The sequence below is a fragment of the Salvelinus fontinalis genome, chromosome 3 (genome assembly GCF_029448725.1).
Source record: "Salvelinus fontinalis isolate EN_2023a chromosome 3, ASM2944872v1, whole genome shotgun sequence".
NCBI lineage: Eukaryota > Metazoa > Chordata > Actinopteri > Salmoniformes > Salmonidae > Salvelinus > Salvelinus fontinalis.
In genome coordinates, this window is record NC_074667.1 from 46,953,954 (window position 1) to 46,977,090 (window position 23,137).

At 41.0% G+C, this 23,137-nt stretch overlaps 1 protein-coding gene across 3 annotated transcripts in view; it reads right to left on the bottom strand.

Moving 5' to 3' along the window:
* fhit (fragile histidine triad diadenosine triphosphatase) overlaps positions 1-23,137 on the bottom strand; it is a 359,526-nt gene that overhangs the window by 63,502 nt on the left and 272,887 nt on the right. For all 3 annotated transcript variants that reach the window (XM_055917160.1, XM_055917158.1, XM_055917157.1), the window contains 2 exons: positions 18,155-18,300; positions 16,839-16,868 (listed from right to left, as the gene is read on the bottom strand). In XM_055917160.1, coding sequence (XP_055773135.1) covers positions 16,839-16,868; positions 18,155-18,300 — 176 coding nt within the window. The remainder of the gene's footprint in view (positions 1-16,838; positions 16,869-18,154; positions 18,301-23,137) is intronic.

The following is a 23,137-nucleotide window of genomic DNA, read 5'->3' on the forward strand; positions in this document are numbered from 1 at the left end:
TTTGGCTACTCAGCAAAGATGTGTATAAAATATCAAGAAGGGCCATTTGAACTCTGGGGCTCACTTTAATCTACAGGTCCTAACCTCAAAAAGCATTTTCCTCAGCACTTTAGTCTCGTTTTAAAACAGCCACATCCACTCCGATGTGAATTAAGTCAAAACAACTTCAAGGAAGTTGGTACATTTGTAGTTGGAGCAAAACAACACACTGAAGTACTAAAATATGACAGAGTTTCTGTCTCTTGCTCTGTCTAGTAGCACATTTGTGCTGTGAACCTAGTGGATGGGGTGAGACCAGCACTTGTGACTGCTTCTAAACTTTCTGAGTGCCAAAACCTCATCAGTATCGAGACTCACAGTACACAAGACAACAATATCATCAGCTGTCAGCCAGACAGTCTATCAGGGGGTCTTGGCAGTATAATACACTCATCTAGAGCATTTTATTTTTTATTTTTTTTTATTTTACCTTTATTTAACCAGGTAGGCTAGTTGAGAACAAGTTCTCATTTGCAACTGCGACCTGGTCAAGATAAAGCAAAGCAGTGTGACACAGACAACAACACAGAGTTACACATGGAGTAAACAATAAACAAGCCAATAACACAATAAACAAGTCAAAGACACAGTAGAAAAAAGAAAGTCTATATACAGTGTATGCAAAAGGCATGAGGAGGTAGGCAATAAACAGGCCATAGGAGCGAATCATTACAATTTAGCAGATTAACACTGGAGTGATAAATGAGCAGATGATGATGTGCAAGTAGAGATACTGGTGTGCAAAAGAGCAGAAAATTAAATAAAATAAAAACAGTATGGGGTGAGGTAGGTAGATTGGGTGGGCTATTTACAGATGGACTATGTACAGCTGCAGCGATCGGTTAGCTGCTCAGATAGTTGATGTTTAAAGTTGGTGAGGGAAATAAGTGTCCAACTTCAGTGATATTTGCAATTCGTTCCAGTCACTGGCAACAGAGAACTGGAAGGAAAGGCGGCCAAATGAGGTGTTGGCTTTGGGGATGATCAGTGAGATATACCTGCTGGAACGTGTGCTACAGGTGGGTGTTGTTATCGTGACCAGTGAACTGAGAAAAGGCGGAGCTTTACCTAGCATAGACTTATAGATGACCTGGAGACAGTGGGTCTGGCGACGAATATGTAGCGAGGGCCAGCCGACTAGAGCATACAGGTCGCAGTGGTGGGTGGTATAAGGTGATTTGGTAACAAAACGGATGGCACTGTGATAGACTGCATCCAGTTTGCTGAGTAGAGTACTGGAAGAGATTTTGTAGATGACATCGCCGAAGTCGAGGATCGGTATGATAGTCAGTTTTACTTGTGTAAGTTTGGCGGCGTGAGTGGAGGAGGCTTTGTTGTGAAATAGAAAGACGATTCTAGAATTGATTTTGGATTGGAGATGTTTACAATGAGTCTGGAAGGAGAGTTTACAGTCTAGCCAGCCACCTAGGTATTTATAGTTGTCCACATATTCTAGGTCGGAACCGTCCAGGGTGGTGATGCTAGTCGGGCGGGCGGGTGCGGGCAGCGAACGGTTGAAAAGCATGCATTTGGTTTTACTAGCATTTAAGAGCAGTTGGAGGCCACGGAAGGAGTGTTGTATGGCATTGAAGCTCGTTTGGAGGTTAGTTAAGACAGTGTCCAAGGAAGGGCCAGAGGTATACAGAATGGTGTTGTCTGTGTAGAGGTGGATCAGGGAATCTCCCGCAGCAAGAGCGATATCATTGATATATACAGAGAAAAGAGTCGGCCTGAGAATTGAACCCTGTGGTACCCCCATTGAGACTGCCAGAGGTCCGGACAACATGCCCTCCGATTTGACACACTGAACTCTGTCTGCAAAGTAGTTGGTGAACCAGGCGAGGCAGTCATTAGAAAAACCAAGGCTATTGAGTCTGCCGATAAGAATATGGTGATTGACAGAGTCGAAAGCCTTGGCCAGGTTGATGAAGACAGCTGCACAGTACTGTCTTTAAATGATGGTGGTTATGATATCATTTTGTACCTTGAGCGTCGCTGAGGTGCACCCGTGACCGGCTCAGAAGCCGGATTGCACAGCGGAGAAGGCACGGTGGGATTCGAAATGGTCAGTGATCTGTTTATTAACTTGGCTTTCGAAGACTTTAGATAGGTAGGGCAGGATGGATATAGGTCTGTAACAGTTTGGGTCTAGGGTGACACCCCCTTTGAAGAGGGGGATGGCCGCGGCAGCTTTCCAATCCTTAGGGATCTCGGACAATACGAAAGAGAGGTTGAACAGGCTGGTAATAGGGGTTGCAAAAATGGCGGAGAGGGTCCAGATTGTCTAGCCCAGCTGATTTGTACGGGTCCAGGTTTTGCACCTCTTTCAGAACATCTGCTGTCTGTATTTGGGTGAAGGAGAAGCTGGGGAGGCTTGGGCGAGTATCTGCGGGGGGGGGGGGGGCGGAGCTGTTGGCCGGGGTTGGAGTAGCCAGGAGGAAGGCATGGCCAGCCATTGAGAAATGCTTATTGAAATGTTCGATTATCATGGATTTATCAGTGGTGACCGTGTTACCTAGCCTCAGTGCAGTGGGCAGCTGGGAGGAGGTGCTCTTGTTCTCCATGGACTTTACAGTGTCCCAAAACACTAGACAGAGCTACAGGATGCGAATTTCTGCTTGAAAAAGGTATGTTTCCTGACTGACTGCGTGTATTGGTTCTTGACTTCCTTGAACAGTTGCATACCGCGGGGACTATTCGATGCTATTGCAGTCCGGCACAGGATGTTTTTGTGCTGGTCAAGGGCAGTCAGGTCTGGAGTGAACCAAGGCTATATCTGTTCTTAGTTCTGCATTTTTTGAACGGGGCATGTTTATCTAAGATGGTGAGGAAATTACTTTTAAAGAATGACCAGGCATCCTTGACTGACGGGATGAGGTCAATATCCTTCCAGGATACCCGGGCCAGGTCGATTAGAAAGGCCTGCTCGTAGAAGTGTTTTAGGGAGCGCTTGACAGTGATGAGGGGTGGTCGTTTGACTGCGGACCCATAGCGGATACAGGCAATGAGGCAGTGATCGCTGAGATCCTGATTGAAAACACAGGAGCTGTATTTGGAGGGCAAGTTGGTCAGGATAATGTCTATGAGGGTGCCCATGTTTACGGATTTAGGGTTGTACCTGGTGGGTTGATTTGTGTGAGATTGAGGGTATCTAGCTTAGATTGTAGGACTGCCGGTGTGTTAAGCATATCCCAGTTTAGGTCACCTAACAGAACAAACTCTGAAGCTAGATGGGGGGCGATCAATTCACAAATGGTGTCCAGGGCACAGCTGGGAGCGAAGGGGGGTCGATAGCAGGCGGCAACAGTGAGAGACTTATTTCTGGAGAGGTTCATTTCTAAAATTAGAAGTTCAAACTGTTTGGGTATAAGACCTGGAAAGTATGACAGAACTTTGCAGGCTATCTCTGCAGTAGATTGCAACTCCTCCCCCTTTGGCAGTTCTATCTTGACGGGAAATGCATAATAACCAAATTGCCAGCTTTTATTCAATTATCATTACTCTGCTATGATAAACAGCACAGGCTGTGTCAATAAGTGTTTATAAATGCTACAAACAAGATAACATGTTTCGAGGCCTCTGCTTTGTTGCCACACATTTTCTATTTAATGAGTCGATTTGCATAATGTCTGCATTATTAAATCTGCCTACCTTGAGGTAAAGTTTGAAGGAAGTCGGCGGCAGCGGTGTTCAATACATTTTAAACGGTGCTGAGTGAGGGAGGCAGAGGCCGGCAGACAGGGAGTGTGTAAAAGCTGGCATGCCAGCAATGTGAAGGGTGGGATGGGAGATCATAGACCCTGACTGACACTGCAGAATGTGTGGGGTGAGTTTCAGACAGTTTGATGCCCACATGCACAGCAAGGGGCCACTCTGCGTGGGCTCAATACGTCTCCCCTCATAAGATATGGCAGCTGTTATGCCTGGCCTTGACTGGGATTCACACTGGTAAAGGAATTAGAACATGCAAGGTAGTGGAAGTCTGACTTCCTGGATTAGATTTGCAGCAGCAGTGTCACTAAATGGCTGTTAGTGCTCTGAAATGGGGGAGTTGGGGACTCTACAATATCACAATTTGAAAGTGTATTAATGCGGGAACAAAGCAAAGCACACACTAAGTGGTACCACTATTTCCTTACACCCCAACTGATATAGGACTATATCTATCTTAATAAAGCTAATAGAAAACAATTTGATCTTAGTTGTTTTCCATCAAGACTGGGGCGATTATATACGTGTCCTTGGCAGCAGTCAGAGTCCCACTTACAGTATATCTGTTTTGTCTCATTGGCTCCCTGATTAGACGCATGCAGATACTGGGGGTCAAAGTTCAATGTCATCCCCTCCAACGTCCCCTCATCAGTCTGTGGATACTTCCTTATGCTTTATTTTCCATCCATACTTGGTCACCATACCCTGTTTCAAAGAACTCACACAGCACAGGCCTACTCATTTAGAACATCCTTCATACAGAGCTGTATTTTTGTTTGTCTGTGCTACGTTCTAAGAGGTATGTAAAGTTTCTCCAAACATAATAAAACATATGTCTTTTAATTAGTTTCTGACTGCATAGATAAAAGTGCAAATAGCTAAAGAGCATTTTTTTGTTTAGGTGAAATCTAGTCAGACAGGCTAACAAATGTATTTTGTCACAAACATCTGTGTTCCCATTAAGGCAGGGGGTGCAGGAGCCACCGTTGCTCCGAGCAGGAGCTACTAATTAGAGGAAGATCTGTCCCACCATTCTTTGCTTCCACCGCCAAACCACCTCTCGCTAAAAAAAACAACAGCCAGCAATTTACAGGAAGATTCATCTTGCTTTGTTTGATGGGTACCCATTGCTTTGCATTCAACACCGTTTCAATGCATATGCTCTCAATTTCTCTCTCTATAAAGGGCTCAAACAAACTAAAACGTGCCACCATGAAGATTAATGAGTCTAATGCTAACATTGGAATAACCCATTATGTTTGCAAAGTCCATTGTCATGCCTCTGCTCGGAGCCCTGCTTAAAAGGTGGTGTGTTTGCCTATGGTTCACCCTGAATGTGATGTGTTGTGACTGCTAGCATGAGGGTTAGTCACTGTATTTTACTACTACAAAAAAATTGCTGTCTTAAAGTATGTCACACTGTAAATATCAGGTATTTTTAATCATGGTCGAATTACTGACCGGGACCCCACCATTGATTTCGTTAGTCACTCTCACTTAGATATCATATTAAAAACATTTCTCTCCACCCTATGGCAATATGTGTAGAATTGTAATACATTTGCTGTAAAACTGCACATTTTTCTCTCCGCCTCATGGCAAAATGTGCAGAATTTAAAACTGAAACATGTTCTCTACACCAGGGCTTTAAATTAACAATTTTCATTGGTAGCTCATTGTTAGCACTGATGCTCCAATATTTAAAAAGTCAGGAGAACAACATAAAATGAATTCTAGCTACTTCTGAAGCACGTTGTGCCCTGGAAACTAATATGTTATAAAAAGCTTAAATGTTGATACAAATACCGGTCATTAAAATTAAAAAGTAATTTGTGGAATATTAGGTTTCTACATGATGTAAAAGCACTATTTTCCTATTGAGATGCATTACATAGAAAACTGTACACTGTCTTTTCAAAATTGGGCACTCTCCTCAAACAATAGCATGGTATTCTTTCACTGTAATAGCTACTGTAAATTGGACAGTGCAGTAAGATTAACACGAATTGAAGCTTTCTGCCAATATCAGATATGTCTATGTCCAGGGAAATGTTCTTGTTACTTACAACCTCAGCTCAACCGTCCAGTGGAAAGGACACCGATCCCGAAGAAGTTAAGAGCATCAAGTTTGTGATGACCACATGAATCTGTCATTCATCCATTGCTATGATCATTTGTATTTGTATTTACTATGGATCCCCATGGATCCCCAGCTACTATTCCTGGGGTACAGCAAAATTAAGGCAGTTTATACCATTTTAAAACATTAAAATACATTCACAGATTTCACAACACACTGTGTGCCCTCATGCCCCTATTCCACCACTACCACATATCTACAGTACTAAATCCATGTGTATGTATAGTGCGTGTGTGTGTGTGTGTGTGTGTGTGTGTGTGTGTGTGTGTGTGTGTGTGTGTGTGTGTGTGTGCCAATGTTTGTGTTGCTTCACAGTCCCCGCTGTTACATAAGGTGTTTTTTTATCTGTTTTTTAAATCTAATTTTACTGCTTGCGTCAGCTACTTGATGTGGAAAAGAGTTCCATGTAGTCATGGCTCTATGTAGTACTGTGCCACTCCCATAGTCTGTTCTGGACTTGGGGACTGTGAAGAGACCTCTTGTTGCATGTCTTGTGAGGTATGCATGGGTGTCCAAGCTGTGTGCCAGTAGTTTAGACAGACAGCTCGGTGCATTCAACATGTGCTGCACTGTTCTGAGCCAATTGCAATTTTCTTAAGTCCTTTTTTGTGGCACGTGAACACACGATTGAACAGTAGTCAAGGTGTGACAAAACTAGGACCTGCCTTGTGATAGCGTTGTTATTAAGAAGGCAGAGCCTCGCTTAATTATAGACAGACTTCTCCCCATCTTAGCTACTACTGCATTCATTTGTCTTGATCATGACAGTTTACAATCTAGTGTTACTCCAAGCAGTTTAGTCACCTCAACTTGCTCAATTTCCACATTATTTATTACAAGTTTTAGTTTGTTTAGGGTTTAGTGAGTGTTTTGTTCCAAATACAATGCTTTTAGTTTTAGAAATATTTAGGGCTAACTTATTCCTTGCTACCCACTCTGAAACAAACTGCAGCTCTTTGTTGAGTGTTACAGTCATTTCAGTCGCTGTAGTAGCTGACGTGTATAGTGTTAAGTCATCCAAATACATATAAACTCTGGCTTTACTCAAAGTCAGTGGCATGTCGTTAGTAAAAATTTAAAAAAGGCAAGGGGCCTAAACAGCTACCCTGGGGAATTCCTGATTCTAACTGGATTATATTTGATAGGCTAGAACACCCTCTGTGTTCTGTTAAACAAGTAACTCTTTATCCACATTATAGCAGGGTGTGTAAAGCCATAACACATACGTTTTCCAGCAGCAGACTATGATCAATAATGTAAAAAGCTGCACTGAAGTCTAACAAGACAGCCCCCACAATAATTGTATCATCAATTTCTCTCAGCCAATCATCAGTCATTTGTGTAAGTGCTGTGCTTGTTGAGTGTCCTTCCCTATAAGCATGCTGAAATTCTTTTGTGAATTTGTTTACTGTAAAATAGCATTGTATCTGGTCAAACACAATTTTTTCCAGAAGTTTACTAAGGGTTGAGAACACGCTGATTGGTCGGCTATTTGAGCCAGTAAAGAGCTCTTTACTATTTTTGGGTAGCGGAATTACTTTAGTTTCCCTCCAGGCCTCCACGCTCTCTAGTACGCTTAAATTGAAGATGTGGCAAATCATAGATCTCTTTAAGAAGCTATCCCTTTTTCCTTTCTTCTCTGCCCCCAAATGTTCGGATATGCTGGTAAAGTTATCAGGTTGACAGCTAGCTAGCTAATGAGGTAACAAACATGACTGAACAAGGTGTAAAACAAATGGTTCACTACCCATGAATAGTTTTAGAACGGCCCGCGACATGGTTTATGATTGTAAAATGCCCCCCCCCCCCCCCCCCCCCCCCCCCAATCCAAGACCGGAAGAAGGAAACATTGCGCTGGTAATATGGGTCAGATCTTTTGAACTGTTTGGGGTGGAAACAAGAAGTTTTCGCTGCATAAATTGCGATAGCATGATGCTAATTAATCTGTTTTCGAGAAACAGAGGGATAGACGTTTTACATTTACATTATAGCGAAGCCTTATCATTACAACAATTAATAGAAAAATAAAACAAATGATTTGTATTTATTAATATTCTTTGCACATATATGCCACTTTAGAGACCTGTCTCCAACACATGGCAAAATATATTTTTTTAATCGCTTAGGGCCCCCAAAAGGCTAGGGCCAGCTCTGACTGCATGTGTTGTTATAGATGCGGGTACACAGACCCGCTAGACACTGAGACCCCTCATGATGAGTTCAGATTTCTTTTGTGGCCCGCACTCCTATCAAAGTTGCACATCCCTGCTTTAGAGTGAGATCCTACTTTGTGAGGTATACCATACTAACATTCATTGTGGGTGTGTTGAAAGGTATTCAACACCTACTGCATTGTTAAGCAGTTGCAATCAGCCATTTGTGGCGGTGACAAATAGCCTACTCTGCCATTCTAGGGTCACCTGAAGCCCTAATTAACCCAGAACCATGAGGCAGTGATCTGTTTTGAAGTTGGCTAGGTCTTCGGTCAAGCCCTTAGGTTATCTCATCAGCATGCCCCCTCCCCAATACACATCATCACAAACAGTGAGAGTGCTGCCAGTACACACTGCAAATGACTGATAGGAATATATCCATTTAGCAAAAACAGGACCTCTGCAACTGTCAATCAAATAACAGGAATCAACCTCTCTGGTTCATCTGGCTCTTAAATAAACAATGACTGTGCCATCAAACCAGCACACAACCCGGTTTCACTGGTTTTACTGTTAATATTTCTGTTTAAGCACATTCTCCTTTGTTTTCATACAGCAATGTAGATATCATGGCCCTTCTCTGTGAACACACACAGCAACAAACATGTTCCAAACAGAGCCGTCCACATGATGAATAACTATAATCACCCCTACATTTTCCACAAGATGAAAATAAACTAAATTTCATCATTCTAATAAAAGGATTTGTCTTCTGTCTTTGTGAGACTCCAGGCACAGAGTTTATAAAAGTGCATTTGCCTCCATAGACTGCCTCTCTCTTATTCAATCAAAGAGTCATTTTTTATTGCCAGCGCGAGAGCACATGATTGCAATATTCCAGTTGATAAATGGAGGTGGGGCAGCACTGTAGCCAGTGTGCTTGGTGCACCAGATAATATTTTTCTCATAAAGGGACCAGGCAGGCCTCTAATTCAGATTTACTGCATGTTCAAAATTACTGGATAAAATATGTAGATTATTTCAGTGGGTTAAGGAACAGTGATAGAACAACTTCTCTTTATTACTGCCTTTGGTTCATGGCTGAGAGCTTCCCTGTTGTGTTTCCCAGTGATGGCACTCACTGCAAATGAGAGAATATTTGATGCAGGCGATTTTATGATAATCCAAAAGCCAACCTTCCCTTAGGTTTGAATCTAATTGAAGATAGGAAATAAATACATTGCTATTTGACCTTGTTTGTATTTACAGACAAAAACAATTTCATCTCAAACAATCACTGGATGAAAAATTGTTTTTGTGAAAAACGGATGGCAAAGCTTTGTTTCTATGGGGGGTAGTATGACTGCCATCTTCTCTCCACACACTAGTCGGGTTTTGGGGGCATTCTCTAGATCAGATCAAATCTGGCTACAAAATGGCCTGACTGCAGGACTTTGCATTAATTTATTATTCATGCAGAGTATTTTAATGTAGATTTAGAAACTGGTCAGGCTAAAAGGCAGTTGGCCAGCAGCACATTTGAAACCCTGACGTGTCCTGTTAAAAAAAACACCCAAAACAGCAAAACTCAGGCCCCTTGCGCCCAAGAACAGACATCTCATGTCATTGTTATTCAAATCAGAGAAAGAGAACAGGACAAGTAAGAAAGGCCATCCTTTAAGCAGAAGGTAGAGTAGGTTATGTGGAGTGTTGTTGGTGAGGTGATGCTGTGTGTTCAGCAGTCCCATTAGCAGATAGACTGGTGTAGGGTTGGGCTGGGGAGGACAGATGTTTCTAGCGTGCAGCGTGAGGCTAATGAGCATGAAGAAGACAAGGCAGGGGTAAAAACAACATTAACAGCGCCAACAACAACAAGAAAGAAAGGAAAACATCAGCCTCCAGAACCATCTATTACAGATGTAGAATCTTAATTTGAGCCAGTTTGCTACAACAGGAAATTAATCCTGCAGCAACAGGAATTGTGAATTATTATGTTGATTATAATTCATGGACATGTTTTTAGGAGTTGCAACATTTTTCATAAGGGAAAATCAAGTCTGAAATTTCAAAGTGGAAATGACAAGCTTCAGAAGCCTTTTTAAACCTGAAATACAGTAATTATCCTGCAACAGGGAATTCTAGTGCTCTATTTAGCTTTCTAAAGGTAATTACTTGAATTGGAAGTAAGCGTTAATTGTGAGCGGAAATTACAAAAGAAAACAGTATTTTAGAAGTAGTGATAAAGGAGGTTGTCTCTTACTGGGTGAAGACCTTCTGAGTCATAGAGAAGATATGCTTTCTGTCCGAGTTGGATTACAACAAAACAGAGTAGTTTGGACAAGTTTTAACCTGTTGAGGCTGGGGGCGCTGTTGTCACTATTTATGCTAATCGTGTAATTTTTGAAACGGCTTCCCACAAAATTCTTGATCGTACAATATGCATATTATTATTATTATTGGATAGAAAACAGTCTATAGTTTCTATAGGAGTTGAAATTTTGTCTCTAAGTGGAACAGAACCCATTCTACAGCAATTTCCCTGACATGGAGTCAGATTTCAGAAATGTTGGCCCCTGATCTGGAGTCAGTTAAAAGGCCACAGTTATTGCTATGAGTATACGGACACTGCTTACGTCTTCCCCTGGATGCCTTTACGTGATGACGATTTGAATGGGGTCGATTGCGCGTTCACAGGCACTACAAATTAAAAAACCCTGAGGCTAGTCACTCTTTTCTTGCTGCGTCATGCGCCTGGAGGACATCGACCCGCACTTGTTCCAAGCATTAGTGGAGGGAGTAATATTACTCTGGTCATGTTTCTACTCGTTATAGGAGTTAAAAACATCATAAGGTAGTTAATTTAAAGCGTTTTATAGCAATTTATATCCGTTTAGTGCGATTTTGGGACATTTATTTCTGAAACGCTGTGAATCGCTGGGCACGCTTCCAGTTCATCCCGAACGCAGTTGGCATTTCCACATGGCAAGAGGACAGCTTTCCACCAAAAGACGATTAGACCCAAGAAAGGATCCTTTGCCCAAGATACTGATGGAAGAACAGCTCAAAGTAGGACATTTTTATTATGATAAATCGTGTTTCTGTCGAAAAATGTTAGTGGCTTAGGACGCCATGTTTTTTGACGTAGCTTCGCTTGGCGCAAACTGTATTGAAAAGTAAGGATAATTTAAAAAATGTAATTCCGCGATTGTATTAAGAATTAAATTGTCTATCAATCCCTGTCCACCCTATATTTTTTTGTCACGTTTATGAGTATTTATGTATAAGAGTAGATCACTGTCTAATATGGCGCACGGACATTTTCTCACCAGCTGGGCTACATTTCACATTGTCTAACCATGATTTTGGTGGCTAAATATGCACATTTTCGATCAAACTCTATATGGATTGTGTAATATGATGTTACAGGAGTGTCATCTGAAGAATTCTGAGAAGGTTAGTGAAAAAATTTATATATTTTGGCGATGTTGACGTTATCGCTCACTTTGGCTAGAATCAATGCTGGGCTGCTATGTGCTATGTGCTATGCTAATATAACGATTTATTGTGTTTTCGCTGTAAGACACTTAGAAAATCTGAAATATTGTCTGTATTCACAGGATCTGTGTCTTTCGATTAGTGTATGCTGTGTATTTTTACGAAATGTTTGATGATTAGTAAGTAGGTAAACACGTTGCTCTATGTAGTTATTCTAGTCCATTTGTGACGGTGGGTGCAATTGTAACCTATGCCATCTACCTGAAATATGCACATTTTTCTAACAAAACCTATCCCATACCATAAATATGTTATCAGACTGTCATCTGATGAGTTTTTTTCTTGGTTAGGGGCTATAAATATCTTAGTTTAGCCGAATTGGTGATAGCTACTGGTGTTGGTGGACAAATAAAAGATGGTGGATTATGCTAATGTGTTTTTAGGTAATAGATTTACATCTTTACATATTGTGTCTTCCCTGTAAAACATTTAAAAAATCGGACATGTTGGCTGGATTCACAAGATCTGTGTCTTTCATTAGCTGTATTGGACTTTAATGTGTGAAAGTTAAATATTTAAAAAAAATATTTTTTTTGAATTTCGCGGCTCTGCCTTTTCAGTGGGGGTGGGGGGGGAGTGCCGCTAGCGGCACCCTCATCCTAGACAGGTTAAGGTTAATTGATATTTCAGGGCAATAACATGTGATGGTGTATAATTTTTGTTGTTGTTGTTATTTAACTAGGCAAGCCAGTTAAGAACAAATTCTTATTTTCAATGACGGCCTAGGAACAGTGGGTCAACTGCCTGTTCAGGTGCAGAACGACAGATTTTTACCTTGTCAGCTCAGGGATTCGATCTTGCAACCTTCCGGTTACTAGTCCAGCACTCTAACCACTAGGCTACCTGCCGCCCAAGATACTCAGTCAATATGAGTCCCTCCATTCAATCAGACATGGAGGGAGGCGTGGGCTCACCTACTGTTGAAGAGTGGTCCGAGCGGTTCTGAAAGCTAACCTTTACTTTTAAAAGACACACCAAATACACTATGACAGAGGGACCCCCCCACCACCCTTCTAAAGTCACCCCACCTGAGAGGGGCCACTAAGCGCCTGTCTGACATTTCTCAGGTTCACATGAAATGAACATTATCCAAGACAAAACTCCCTATTTAGATAAGACATCCTACGAGCCGTAATGCCTCATTGAGCCTATATATGATGTGATGTGACGAGAATATAAAGAGAGATAACAAACCTCAATGACCTGCTTGTTCCACACACGCCTAGACAGCCCATACAGAATACTAAACAGATAAATCAAAACCACTACTGGCCTCTTAAAGTAAATAACAGCATACATTTATATGTTTGAGGCTGTCTCTCCTCCTCTGTGAGAAGAATGAAAAGGCTTTCGACTTTAAATGCGTTTCTTAGGTGATTAAACATTTCAATGGAGGAGGCATTATCTGGGGGACCGGGTGCCATTTGAAGAGGATGTAGCACTTATTCAAAGACCTCTTCAAATAAGTACCTTTGTTCTCAGGCAAATTCTTTGGATGCCCATTCAAATCTTTAGCGTGCAGAAGCCACCAGAGCAGGTTGGGAATGTGCTGTGGTTCCGATGATGATTACGTCTGAGGATTCGTGACTTTTTCACATCTCAGTGGCACTTTATTTCACGGTAGAGAAATGGCCTGGTATTTACTTTACCCATTTCATGAATCTAGGCATATGTTGCATGTCACTACTTCACAGGAGAGGCATTTGAACTTAGAATTATTTTATTTGATCAACAACAACAAAAAATGCATATAAAATATATTTTGATTAGTTTAACACTTTTTTGGTTACTACATAATTCCATATGTGTTATATAATTGTTTTGATGTCTTCACTATTATTCTACAATGTATAAAATAGTACAAATAAAGAAAACCCTAGAATGAGTAGGTGTGTCCAAACTTTTGACTGGTACTGTATATGTCTAGACAATAGCTAGATGTGACTGTGGGTGATTATAGCATTTCTTTCACATGACCCATCAATTTAGACAAGTGTGTCTGGTAGGGGTGTGCCGACATGGCCATACTCGTATTCGTAATCGTATCCGTAAATTGACAGTTGACAGTCGGATTGGATGACACTCGTGATCGGAAAAACTGAAGTGTTTTAATAGCCTAAATAGAGGTTGGCAAAATACCTCCCTGCATGTTCTCGCTGAAAAAAAGCTGCAGATTAGAAGCAGAGCGCGGAGGGGTGTGTGTGTGTCTGTCTGTGTGTCCTCAATATGCAGCGGGTAGTCAAGTTTGCAATCACTCAGTCAGAATGCGCATTAATTTCATATTTTTTCCCTAGCCTCACTTGTTAGATATTATGCACATTGAAAGCAAACGTCCTCGCCTTGTGATGTATCATAGTAGCAGGCAGCAGAAATCTAAATGAACAGACCGAAAACATGCGAGGAAAAGTGATAGGGTGAAATTATGAAGCGAGTGGCCAGAGAAATATAGTTTCACTCTATCCAATCAGAGCAACAGGATCAACGTACAGCCCACCCTTTTCTTTACAGACAGGCAAACTAGCCAGTTGAGTTATTTAGAACATGCACATGACTGACTCAAACACAGTACAGTATGGTTTAGAAACTCTGTGACTGACACATGAGAAACATACTTGCTGGCACCTGAAAAAAAACGTTCTTCTTATCCCAGATATTTAAAAAAAATACTCTGAACATAATCGTATCCAGAAAATTGCCCATATCCATAACGATACTTGTTTTGTCCGACCACGAGGCTCACTCCTAGTGTTTGTTTAGCATTATCTAAGAATTATAAAATATTTATAAAATATTTTTATCTAGACACTTTCTATTTTTGATATTGCCACTATTCAAACACAAGTAACCATTTCACAGTACCGTTTACAACTGTATCCTGTGCATGTGACAAATACAATTTGTCACATGCACAGGATACAGTTGTAAACGGTACTGTGAAATGGTTACTTGTGTTTGAATAGTGGCAATATCAATACTATTTGATGTAGTGTGTGATTACAAAGGACGGTAATGTGAAGAACATAATGACCTTGTCACGTTCCTGACCTATTTATGTTAGTTGTTATGTGTGTTAGTTGGTCAGGACGTGAGGTTGGGTGGGCATTCTATGTTTTCTGTTTCTGTGTTGGTTTTGGGTTACCTGGTATGGCTCTTAATTAGAGGCAGGTGTTTGGCGTTCCTCTAATTAAGAGTCATATTTAGGTAGGCGTTGTCACAGTGTTCGTTGTGGGTGATTGTCTCCTGTGTCAGTATGTATGTTCGTGCCACACGGGACTGTAGCGTTTGTTTGTTTCGTTTCGTTTCGATGTCGTCTGTTTCCTGTACGTGAGTTTATGTTTAGTTATGTAAGTTTATGTTCAGGTTTCGTCAACGTCGTTTTCTTGTTTTGTAGTTTTGAAAGTGTTTTGTTTCGTTTCGTGTTGCCATCGTATTTATAATAAAGATGGCTTATTTCCCAAATGCTGCGTTTTGGTCTGAAGATCCTTCTCTCCTCACCTCATCCGAGGATGAGGAGAGCACCAGCCGTTACAGACCTGCACCAAAGTCAGATTAGGATATAGGCCAAGGACTAGATAAAGTGTATTTTTACCTGGAGTTTTTCCTTATTGTAGGCTACTACTTTCACCACTTTTAGTCTTGAAATCTTTGATTGTTTACTACACTACCTTACTTACTCTGTTTAGCACATGGCCTCATCATGTGAATCGTTAAATAAATGGGTGGGGCTAAGGCCTAAGAGGGTGTGAACAATGCTGAATACGTGTAGACAAAGAAGAGCTCTCCAGTAGGTGTGCCAAAACATCAAAGGACCATTTTCTCAAAAGTGGGGTTAAAAGTCTATCAACATTCAAAGCAGAATTACTTTCCCATTGTTCCTCAACCGCAATGATATACAATTTTATAGCTCTACATAAGCCCGAATTGAGGCGGTCGGTCACAAATGGTAATTACACTATAAATTATCTAAATTATTTACTTTCTTTCTTTAAATTATACTTTCTTTCTAATAGTACCATAACCATTGTTTCAAATAATGCAATTTCAAAGTATATAAAATAAATGAAAGGGGGTGCAAATGATGGGGGTAGTAGGTATGGAATTTCAAATCAATGCACATAAAGCAACTCCTTACACCCTTGTGTATTCTTACACCCTTGTGTTTTTTTCAAATACATAACATGAGCTATATTTAAGTATATTTCAGTATTCTTCATATATTCTGCAAATACTGACTTTTCATCTCTATGATTAAAACATGTCCACACATCCATTGCCTTAATGTCCTCAGCTCAAATTACACCATTAACATTTCAATATTCCTCCTCAGTTCAGGCTAAAGACTGCTCTCATGGCAACTTCCATAAATGTATAATTAAGCTTGTGTTCTATATGCAATATGAAATGAGTGTGTGGGTTTTGGGAATAACAGTATTATGCACTAAGGTGATATGCATAAAAAGAAGAGGGTAAAAACTTGTTCAAATACAGTTTGTCTCTGAACAAATACACTGTAGACTGTTGCATTGTGCATTCATAGTCTATAACTTTTAAATGTTTGAGATATGAGATATTATCATAACAGATTATAAACCTCAGGACTATGATTTTAACCTTTATGTAACTAGGCAAGTCAGTTAAGAACAACTTCTTATTTACAATGACGGCCTACCGAGGAACAGTGGGTTAACTGCCTTATTCAGGGGCAGAACAACAGATTTTTACATTGTCAGCACGGAGATTCGATCCAGCAACTTTTCGGTTACTGGCCCAATGGTCTAACCACTAGGCTACCTGCCGCCTCATTGCCCAACAAGCAAATAAAAACCAAAACAATAACAGAAGTAATCTCAAAGTGACCAACAACGTAAAAATGTATGCTAAATGGCATATATTATTATATCTCACTACAGACATAAAGAGTAGGAAGAGTGAGGGAAGAAAGTTTTTGTCAGGCAGAGCCAGGTCTAAACTACTGTCAGTGCTGGAGGCAAGGGTGGGATCCCCTGACACCATTCACCCCCTTTAGAGTGGCAGCCCCCATAGCCCCTGAGTCTCAGTGCATGTCATTCCATCTTCCACCAAAAGAATATAGACAACGCATTTTAAAATAGAACACTGAATAATTTACATATGCCAAGAGTTTGGGACCTGCAAATGAAATACAATTATTATTTAATAGCATATAACTGTTGCAGAGGCCTCATGTTAAATTTAAAGCGAGTGCATTATTAAGTCCTCACCTTCACAGTTTGTCCGGCTTCAGGGCCATCCTGGTGGGAACAGAACGAGATCATTAGGAACGGTAGAGAATTCAGAAATGCCTACGTTAATAATTCAACAGGATTTTAATTTCAGATGAATCGTGGCGGCACCTCCCCATCGCCACGTGAATCTCAAAGTTTTTCATTTGTTTCTTTTGTCTTCTTTCTGTCCTTCGGCATTGAGCTGTATTCTCGCTTTAGTCTCTCTCTGTCACATGACAGCTGTGTTTGGAAATGGTTTATTTTTGACAAGTTGACTGGTTCAATAGATTTAAGTTAAAGCACAATATAGACTGCATACCTCTAAGGCATTTTCCAATATAGGGATCAGGAATTGAGGACAGAAATATCTAAAGCATTAAGAGACCTCAAAGGAACATCTGTATGACAAAAATGTATTTGGTGACAAAGTGTGCATTATGATGTAATATTTATGCAAGTCTATGAAGTAATGAATTTTCACATCTTCTTTCTCAGGTTTGTGTTGTGTGATTTTGTTTGTCGTGTGGCGCTCAATGCAGAGAACAGCAACCCTTCTGCAGAGAGTGTTGCTTGATACAGTGCCTCAGTTTTATGACTCTAACCTCCGAGCTGTCACAACTAATCTCACACCATCACTTCTCTATACCCCTCAAGTCTAAGAAAATGATATCCCCATAAACATTATTCCCTGCTTTTTTCAAACACATGAAATTATTTTTTGCGTCGGGCTGCCAAGCAAGCTTGGTGACATTTGAACATTAGCATATACTGCATATATCAAAAGTTATGCAGAATGACAAAGCCTGTGAAGTGATAGGCTGCCTGGCTGTCAAACCCTGCCTGGAAGTCCAATGAGAACCTGTTATTGTATTGTTCCAGCAGGTGGGGATCTTCTGTTGGCTCTCGGTGCAACTTTCCTAAGTTATGCCTCTTATTCCAATGCAGATCTACAGGCTGAATGAGTGAGAGACTGATAATCCTGTTCTCTCTAAGCCTCTGTGGTTGTGTTGTTTTACTTTCTTTCACTGACTCAGATGGTGACTCACACAATTGTTCACTTGGTCATTCACACATTACTCCTCTCTCTCGCTCTCTCTAACCCACAGCATATAATGTACATATATGGCCCACAATAATTCATTATTCAAAATAATTTTTAGCTTGAATAGTAATGAACACTTTCTTCTGTCTGATATGGACCAGAAATGAGCAATGGAAGATACATAAACAAAGGGATGTAGATTTGGAATTAGTATTCATCCCTATGTTGTAATGCTGGATACCAACGGTGACGGTAGTGTGTACAGTATTACCTGTATGGCGATGGTGAGGGAGGAAGCCTGGAAGTGTTTCTCCACCAGGTCAGCCACTCTCTGGGTAGTGGTGAAGAGGTCAGCCACCTCATCAGGATGCAAGTCTCGGAAACGCTCAACGGGCCGCAGAGGACACACCAACACATCTGAGAGACAGGCTGGTTAAGGAAACCACAGACAGCGAGAGAGGTAAGGGAACAAAGTCAGAGAGATACATTATCATCAACACAGTGCATAGATACAGTAGCAACACTGATAGACAAGGATATTTAAAATGGGGAAAGAGAGGCAGAATCGTAAATTGAGACACACATGTGTTATTTGAAATATTACATTGTGTTGTTGTTGGCATTGCCTTCTTAAGCTGAGTCAATTAAACTCAATTGAGATGGTTTATATGGGAGTTTTGTACAATTTGTTCACCAAGGTAACTTTGTATGTTTTTTTCAGTATAGTCTCCAAAGGTTAATGTGAAATAAAACAGAGCTTCACAGAGGCGTGATGCTGTCCATACCTCTGCTTTGTTCCTCTAAATGGCAGGCAGCATAATACAAAAGTGTTTTTGTAATTATAAAGCTCTATTCATCATCTCCTACATTTAAGAAAAAGATCTATACTATGAATACCAAAAATGAAACAACACTTATCATGAGGACACTTATCTTCTAGATAGCAAAAAAACTATTATGATTATTTTCAACACCAAAATTAGAAACTATCGTTGTGTTAGTCATGTCCTTATGGAAATAACATTGTTCTCATATAGTGAAAAAACACCATAGTTTTACCAAATATTTTGCTTGTGTCTAGCCATACAAAGTATACATTGAGACTTGGACATAATAACAGCGGAGAAACAGTTTCTTGGTTGTGAAAGGTGTTGAAAAACATTTGATAGCTATATGAAATATAAACAACCAATATTTATACAAACAAACTCAACAAAAAGCGTGCAGAACAATGACATTCTACACTATTCTGTACTTCCAACTTTGTGGCAACAGTTTGGGGAAGGTCCTTTTCTGTTTCAGCATGACACTGCCCCCGTGCACAAAGCGAGATTCATACAGCAATGTTTTGTCGAGATCGGTGTGGAAGAACTTGACTGGCCTGCACAGAGCCCTGACCTCAACCCCATCGAACCCCATTGGGATGAATTGGAACGCCGACAGCGAGCCAGGCCTAATTGCCCAACATCAGTGCCTGACCTCACTAATGCTCTTGTGGAATGGAAGCAAGTCTCCACAGCAATGTTCCAACATTTAGTGGATATCATTCCCAGAAGAGTAGAGGCTGTTATAGCAGCAAAGGGGGGACCAACTACATATTAATGCCCATGATTTTGGAATGAGATGTTTGACGAGCAGGTGTCCACATACTTTTGGTCATATAGTTTATGTACAAGCCGTTTACAAACCCATTATAAAGTCCCTATTAAATAGCATAGGCAAGGGGATTGAAAGCAGACTAATTTATTATCCGAATTCTGGCTTTGAAGTAACTAAAATAGAGAAAACTGCCATGTTCATACCTCTTACAACTTAAGTGCAAGGGGAAGTTTTGTCAGGGACCAAAAATGGTCAATTTCAGCTGAGTTATAAAGGTCATGAAACATATTTCACAGAAATTCTCACAATCCACACATCTCAGTGCAATTGCACACTGAAAAGTAATCAAGCTTTGTTACTAAAGCGAGACGTGTTGATGACAGGTGGAAGGACTTTAAGAGAAAATGTCCAAAGGCTGAAGGACATTTTTCCCTCAGACTCGGGTCATTGGATCAATAACAGTGTTCTGACAACACTACCCGGGAAACAGTTCTCTGAGAAACAGGAGCCAACAATTAAGGAGAGATCGAGGGAAAATAAGAACAGCAAGAAGAAAAAAAGCATCTTAGATTGATATTTTCACCAAATAAAAAATGGGAAACTTGAGATAGTGTGTAACAGACTGACATGACTGAGAACAACACCTGGAACATAGAATTCATGATGTATGTCCGTTTCTTGCTTAAAAATAACTTTCAAATAAGCAATCAAAATATAACATTTTGGATCAAATTTTGTTATTGCTCCTATGTCTCGCCCTTTGATTCAAAAATCCCTTTACAGCCAGACATGTCTTGATTACTGGCATCAAGTAATGAAAAATGATTTCCATATTCTATTGCACCGTGGCAGATATCATGTGTGGAGACAGACAGCAGAGTTGAATCTTAATGAAAGTCAAGCGTAGCAATCAACTATACCAAATATACTTTAATATGAAGAACTGGACCATTATGAAAGATCAAGAGCTGTCACATTGACTTCATGTGAAGGCCAGATTTATGAGAAAAATAGCATCTAAAGTGTTGAATCCCTGATGTGAAAAAAATTCAAAAACTTGTCCACAGGCACTAGAAATGAAAGAGACATCCTCGTCCAAAAGCCAACATTAAACAGCATCCTGCAGCGTTTGGAGAGGATGATTACATCCTTGTGTTTCATGGCATAATGGCTGTGTCTGGGCGCCATTCATCTCACGAGTCAGAAACAGCGGCACTAATGATCAGTTTGCTACCCTTTTCATGTGCAGCACACTGGAATGAAATCAGATATCATGAAAAGGTTGATGACATCTGCTAAACACGTGTATGTGACAACTACAATTTGATTTGATTTGATTTTGACATCCGCGCCTCATTCAAATCAAATCACATTTAATATGTCACATGCGCCGAATACAGCAGGTGTTGACCTTAGTGCAATGCTTACTAACAAGCCCTTAACCAACAATGCAGTTTTAAGAAACGTGTTAAGAAAAAAATAGATAAATAAAAAAGAAGAAATAAAAGTAAACAATAATTAAAGAGCAGCATTAAAATAACAATGTGGAGGCCATATACAGGTGTACCGGTATAGAGTCAATGTGGAGGCTATATACAGGTGTACCGGTATAGAGTCAATGTGGAGGCTATATACAGGTGTACCGGTACAGAGTCAATGTGGAGGCCATATACAGGTGTACCGGTATAGAGTCAATGTGGAGGCTATATACAGGTGTACCGGTATAGAGTCAATGTGGAGGCTATATACAGGTGTACCGGTATAGAGTCAATGTGGAGGCTATATACAGGTGTACCGGTATAGAGTCAATGTGGAGGCTATATACAGGTGTACCGGTATAGAGTCAATGTGGAGGCCATATACAGGTGTACCGGTATAGAGTCAATGTGGAGGCTATATACAGGTGTACCGGTATAGAGTCAATGTGGAGGCTATAAACAGGTGTACCGGTATAGAGTCAATGTGGAGACTATATACAGGTGTACCGGTACAGAGTCAATGTGGAGGCCATATACAGGTGTACCGGTATAGAGTCAATGTGGAGGCTATATACAGGTGTACCGGTATAGAGTCAATGTGGAGGCTATATACAGGTGTACCGGTACAGAGTCAATGTGGAGGCTATATACAGGTGTACCGGTACAGAGTCAATGTGGAGGCCATATACAGGTGTACCGGTACAGAGTCAATGTGGAGGCTATATACAGGTGTACCGGTACAGAGTCAATGTGGAGGCTATATACAGGTGTACCGGTACAGAGTCAATGTGGAGGCTATATACAGGTGTACCGGTACAGAGTCAATGTGGAGGCTATATACAGGTGTACCGGTACAGAGTCAATGTGGAGGCTATATACAGGTGTACCGGTACAGAGTCAATGTGGAGGCTATATACAGGTGTACCGGTACAGAGTCAATGTGGAGGCTATATACAGGTGTACCGGTACAGAGTCAATGTGGAGGCCATATACAGGTGTACCGGTACAGAGTCAATGTGGAGGCTATATACAGGTGTACCGGTACAGAGTCAATGTGGAGGCTATATACAGGTGTACCGGTACAGAGTCAATGTGGAGGCTATATACAGGTGTACCGGTACAGAGTCAATGTGGAGGCTATATACAGGTGTACCGGTATAGAGTCAATGTGGAGGCTATATACAGGTGTACCGGTACAGAGTCAATGTGGAGGCTATATACAGGTGTACCGGTATAGAGTCAATGTGGAGGCTATATACAGGTGTACCGGTATAGAGTCAATGTGGAGGCTATATACAGGTGTACCGGTACAGAGTCAATGTGGGGGCTATATACAGGTGTACCGGTACAGAGTCAATGTGGAGGCTATATACAGGTGTACCGGTATAGAGTCAATGTGGAGGCTATATACAGGTGTACCGGTATAGAGTCAATGTGGAGGCTATATACAAGTGTACCGGTATAGAGTCAACGTGGAGGCCATATACAGGTGTACCGGTATAGAGTCAATGTGGAGGCTATATACAAGTGTACCGGTATAGAGTCAATGTGGAGGCCATATACAGGTGTACCGGTATAGAGTCAATGTGGAGGCTATATACAGGTGTACCGGTATAGAGTCAATGTGGAGGCTATATACAGGTATACCGGTATAGAGTCAATGTGGAGGCTATATACAGGTGTACCGGTATAGAGTCAATGTGGAGGCTATATACAGGTGTACCGGTATAGAGTCAATGTGGAGGCCATATACAGGTGTACCGGTATAGAGTCAATATGGAGGCTATATACAGGTGCACCGGTACAGAGTCAATGTGGAGGCTATATACAGGTGTACCGGTATAGAGTCAATGTGGAGGCCATATACAGGTGCACCGGTACAGAGTCAATATGGAGGCTATATACAGGTGCACCGGTACAGAGTCAATGTGGAGGCTATATACAGGTGCACCGGTACAGAGTCAATGTGGAGGCTATATACAGGTGTACCGGTATAGAGTCAATGTGGAGGCTATATACAGGTGTACCGGTATAGAGTCAATGTGGAGGCCATATACAGGTGTACCGGTATAGAGTCAATATGGAGGCTATATACAGGTGTACCGGTACAAAGTAAATGTGGAGGCTATATACAGGTGTACCGGTATAGAGTCAATGTGGAGGCTATATACAGGTGT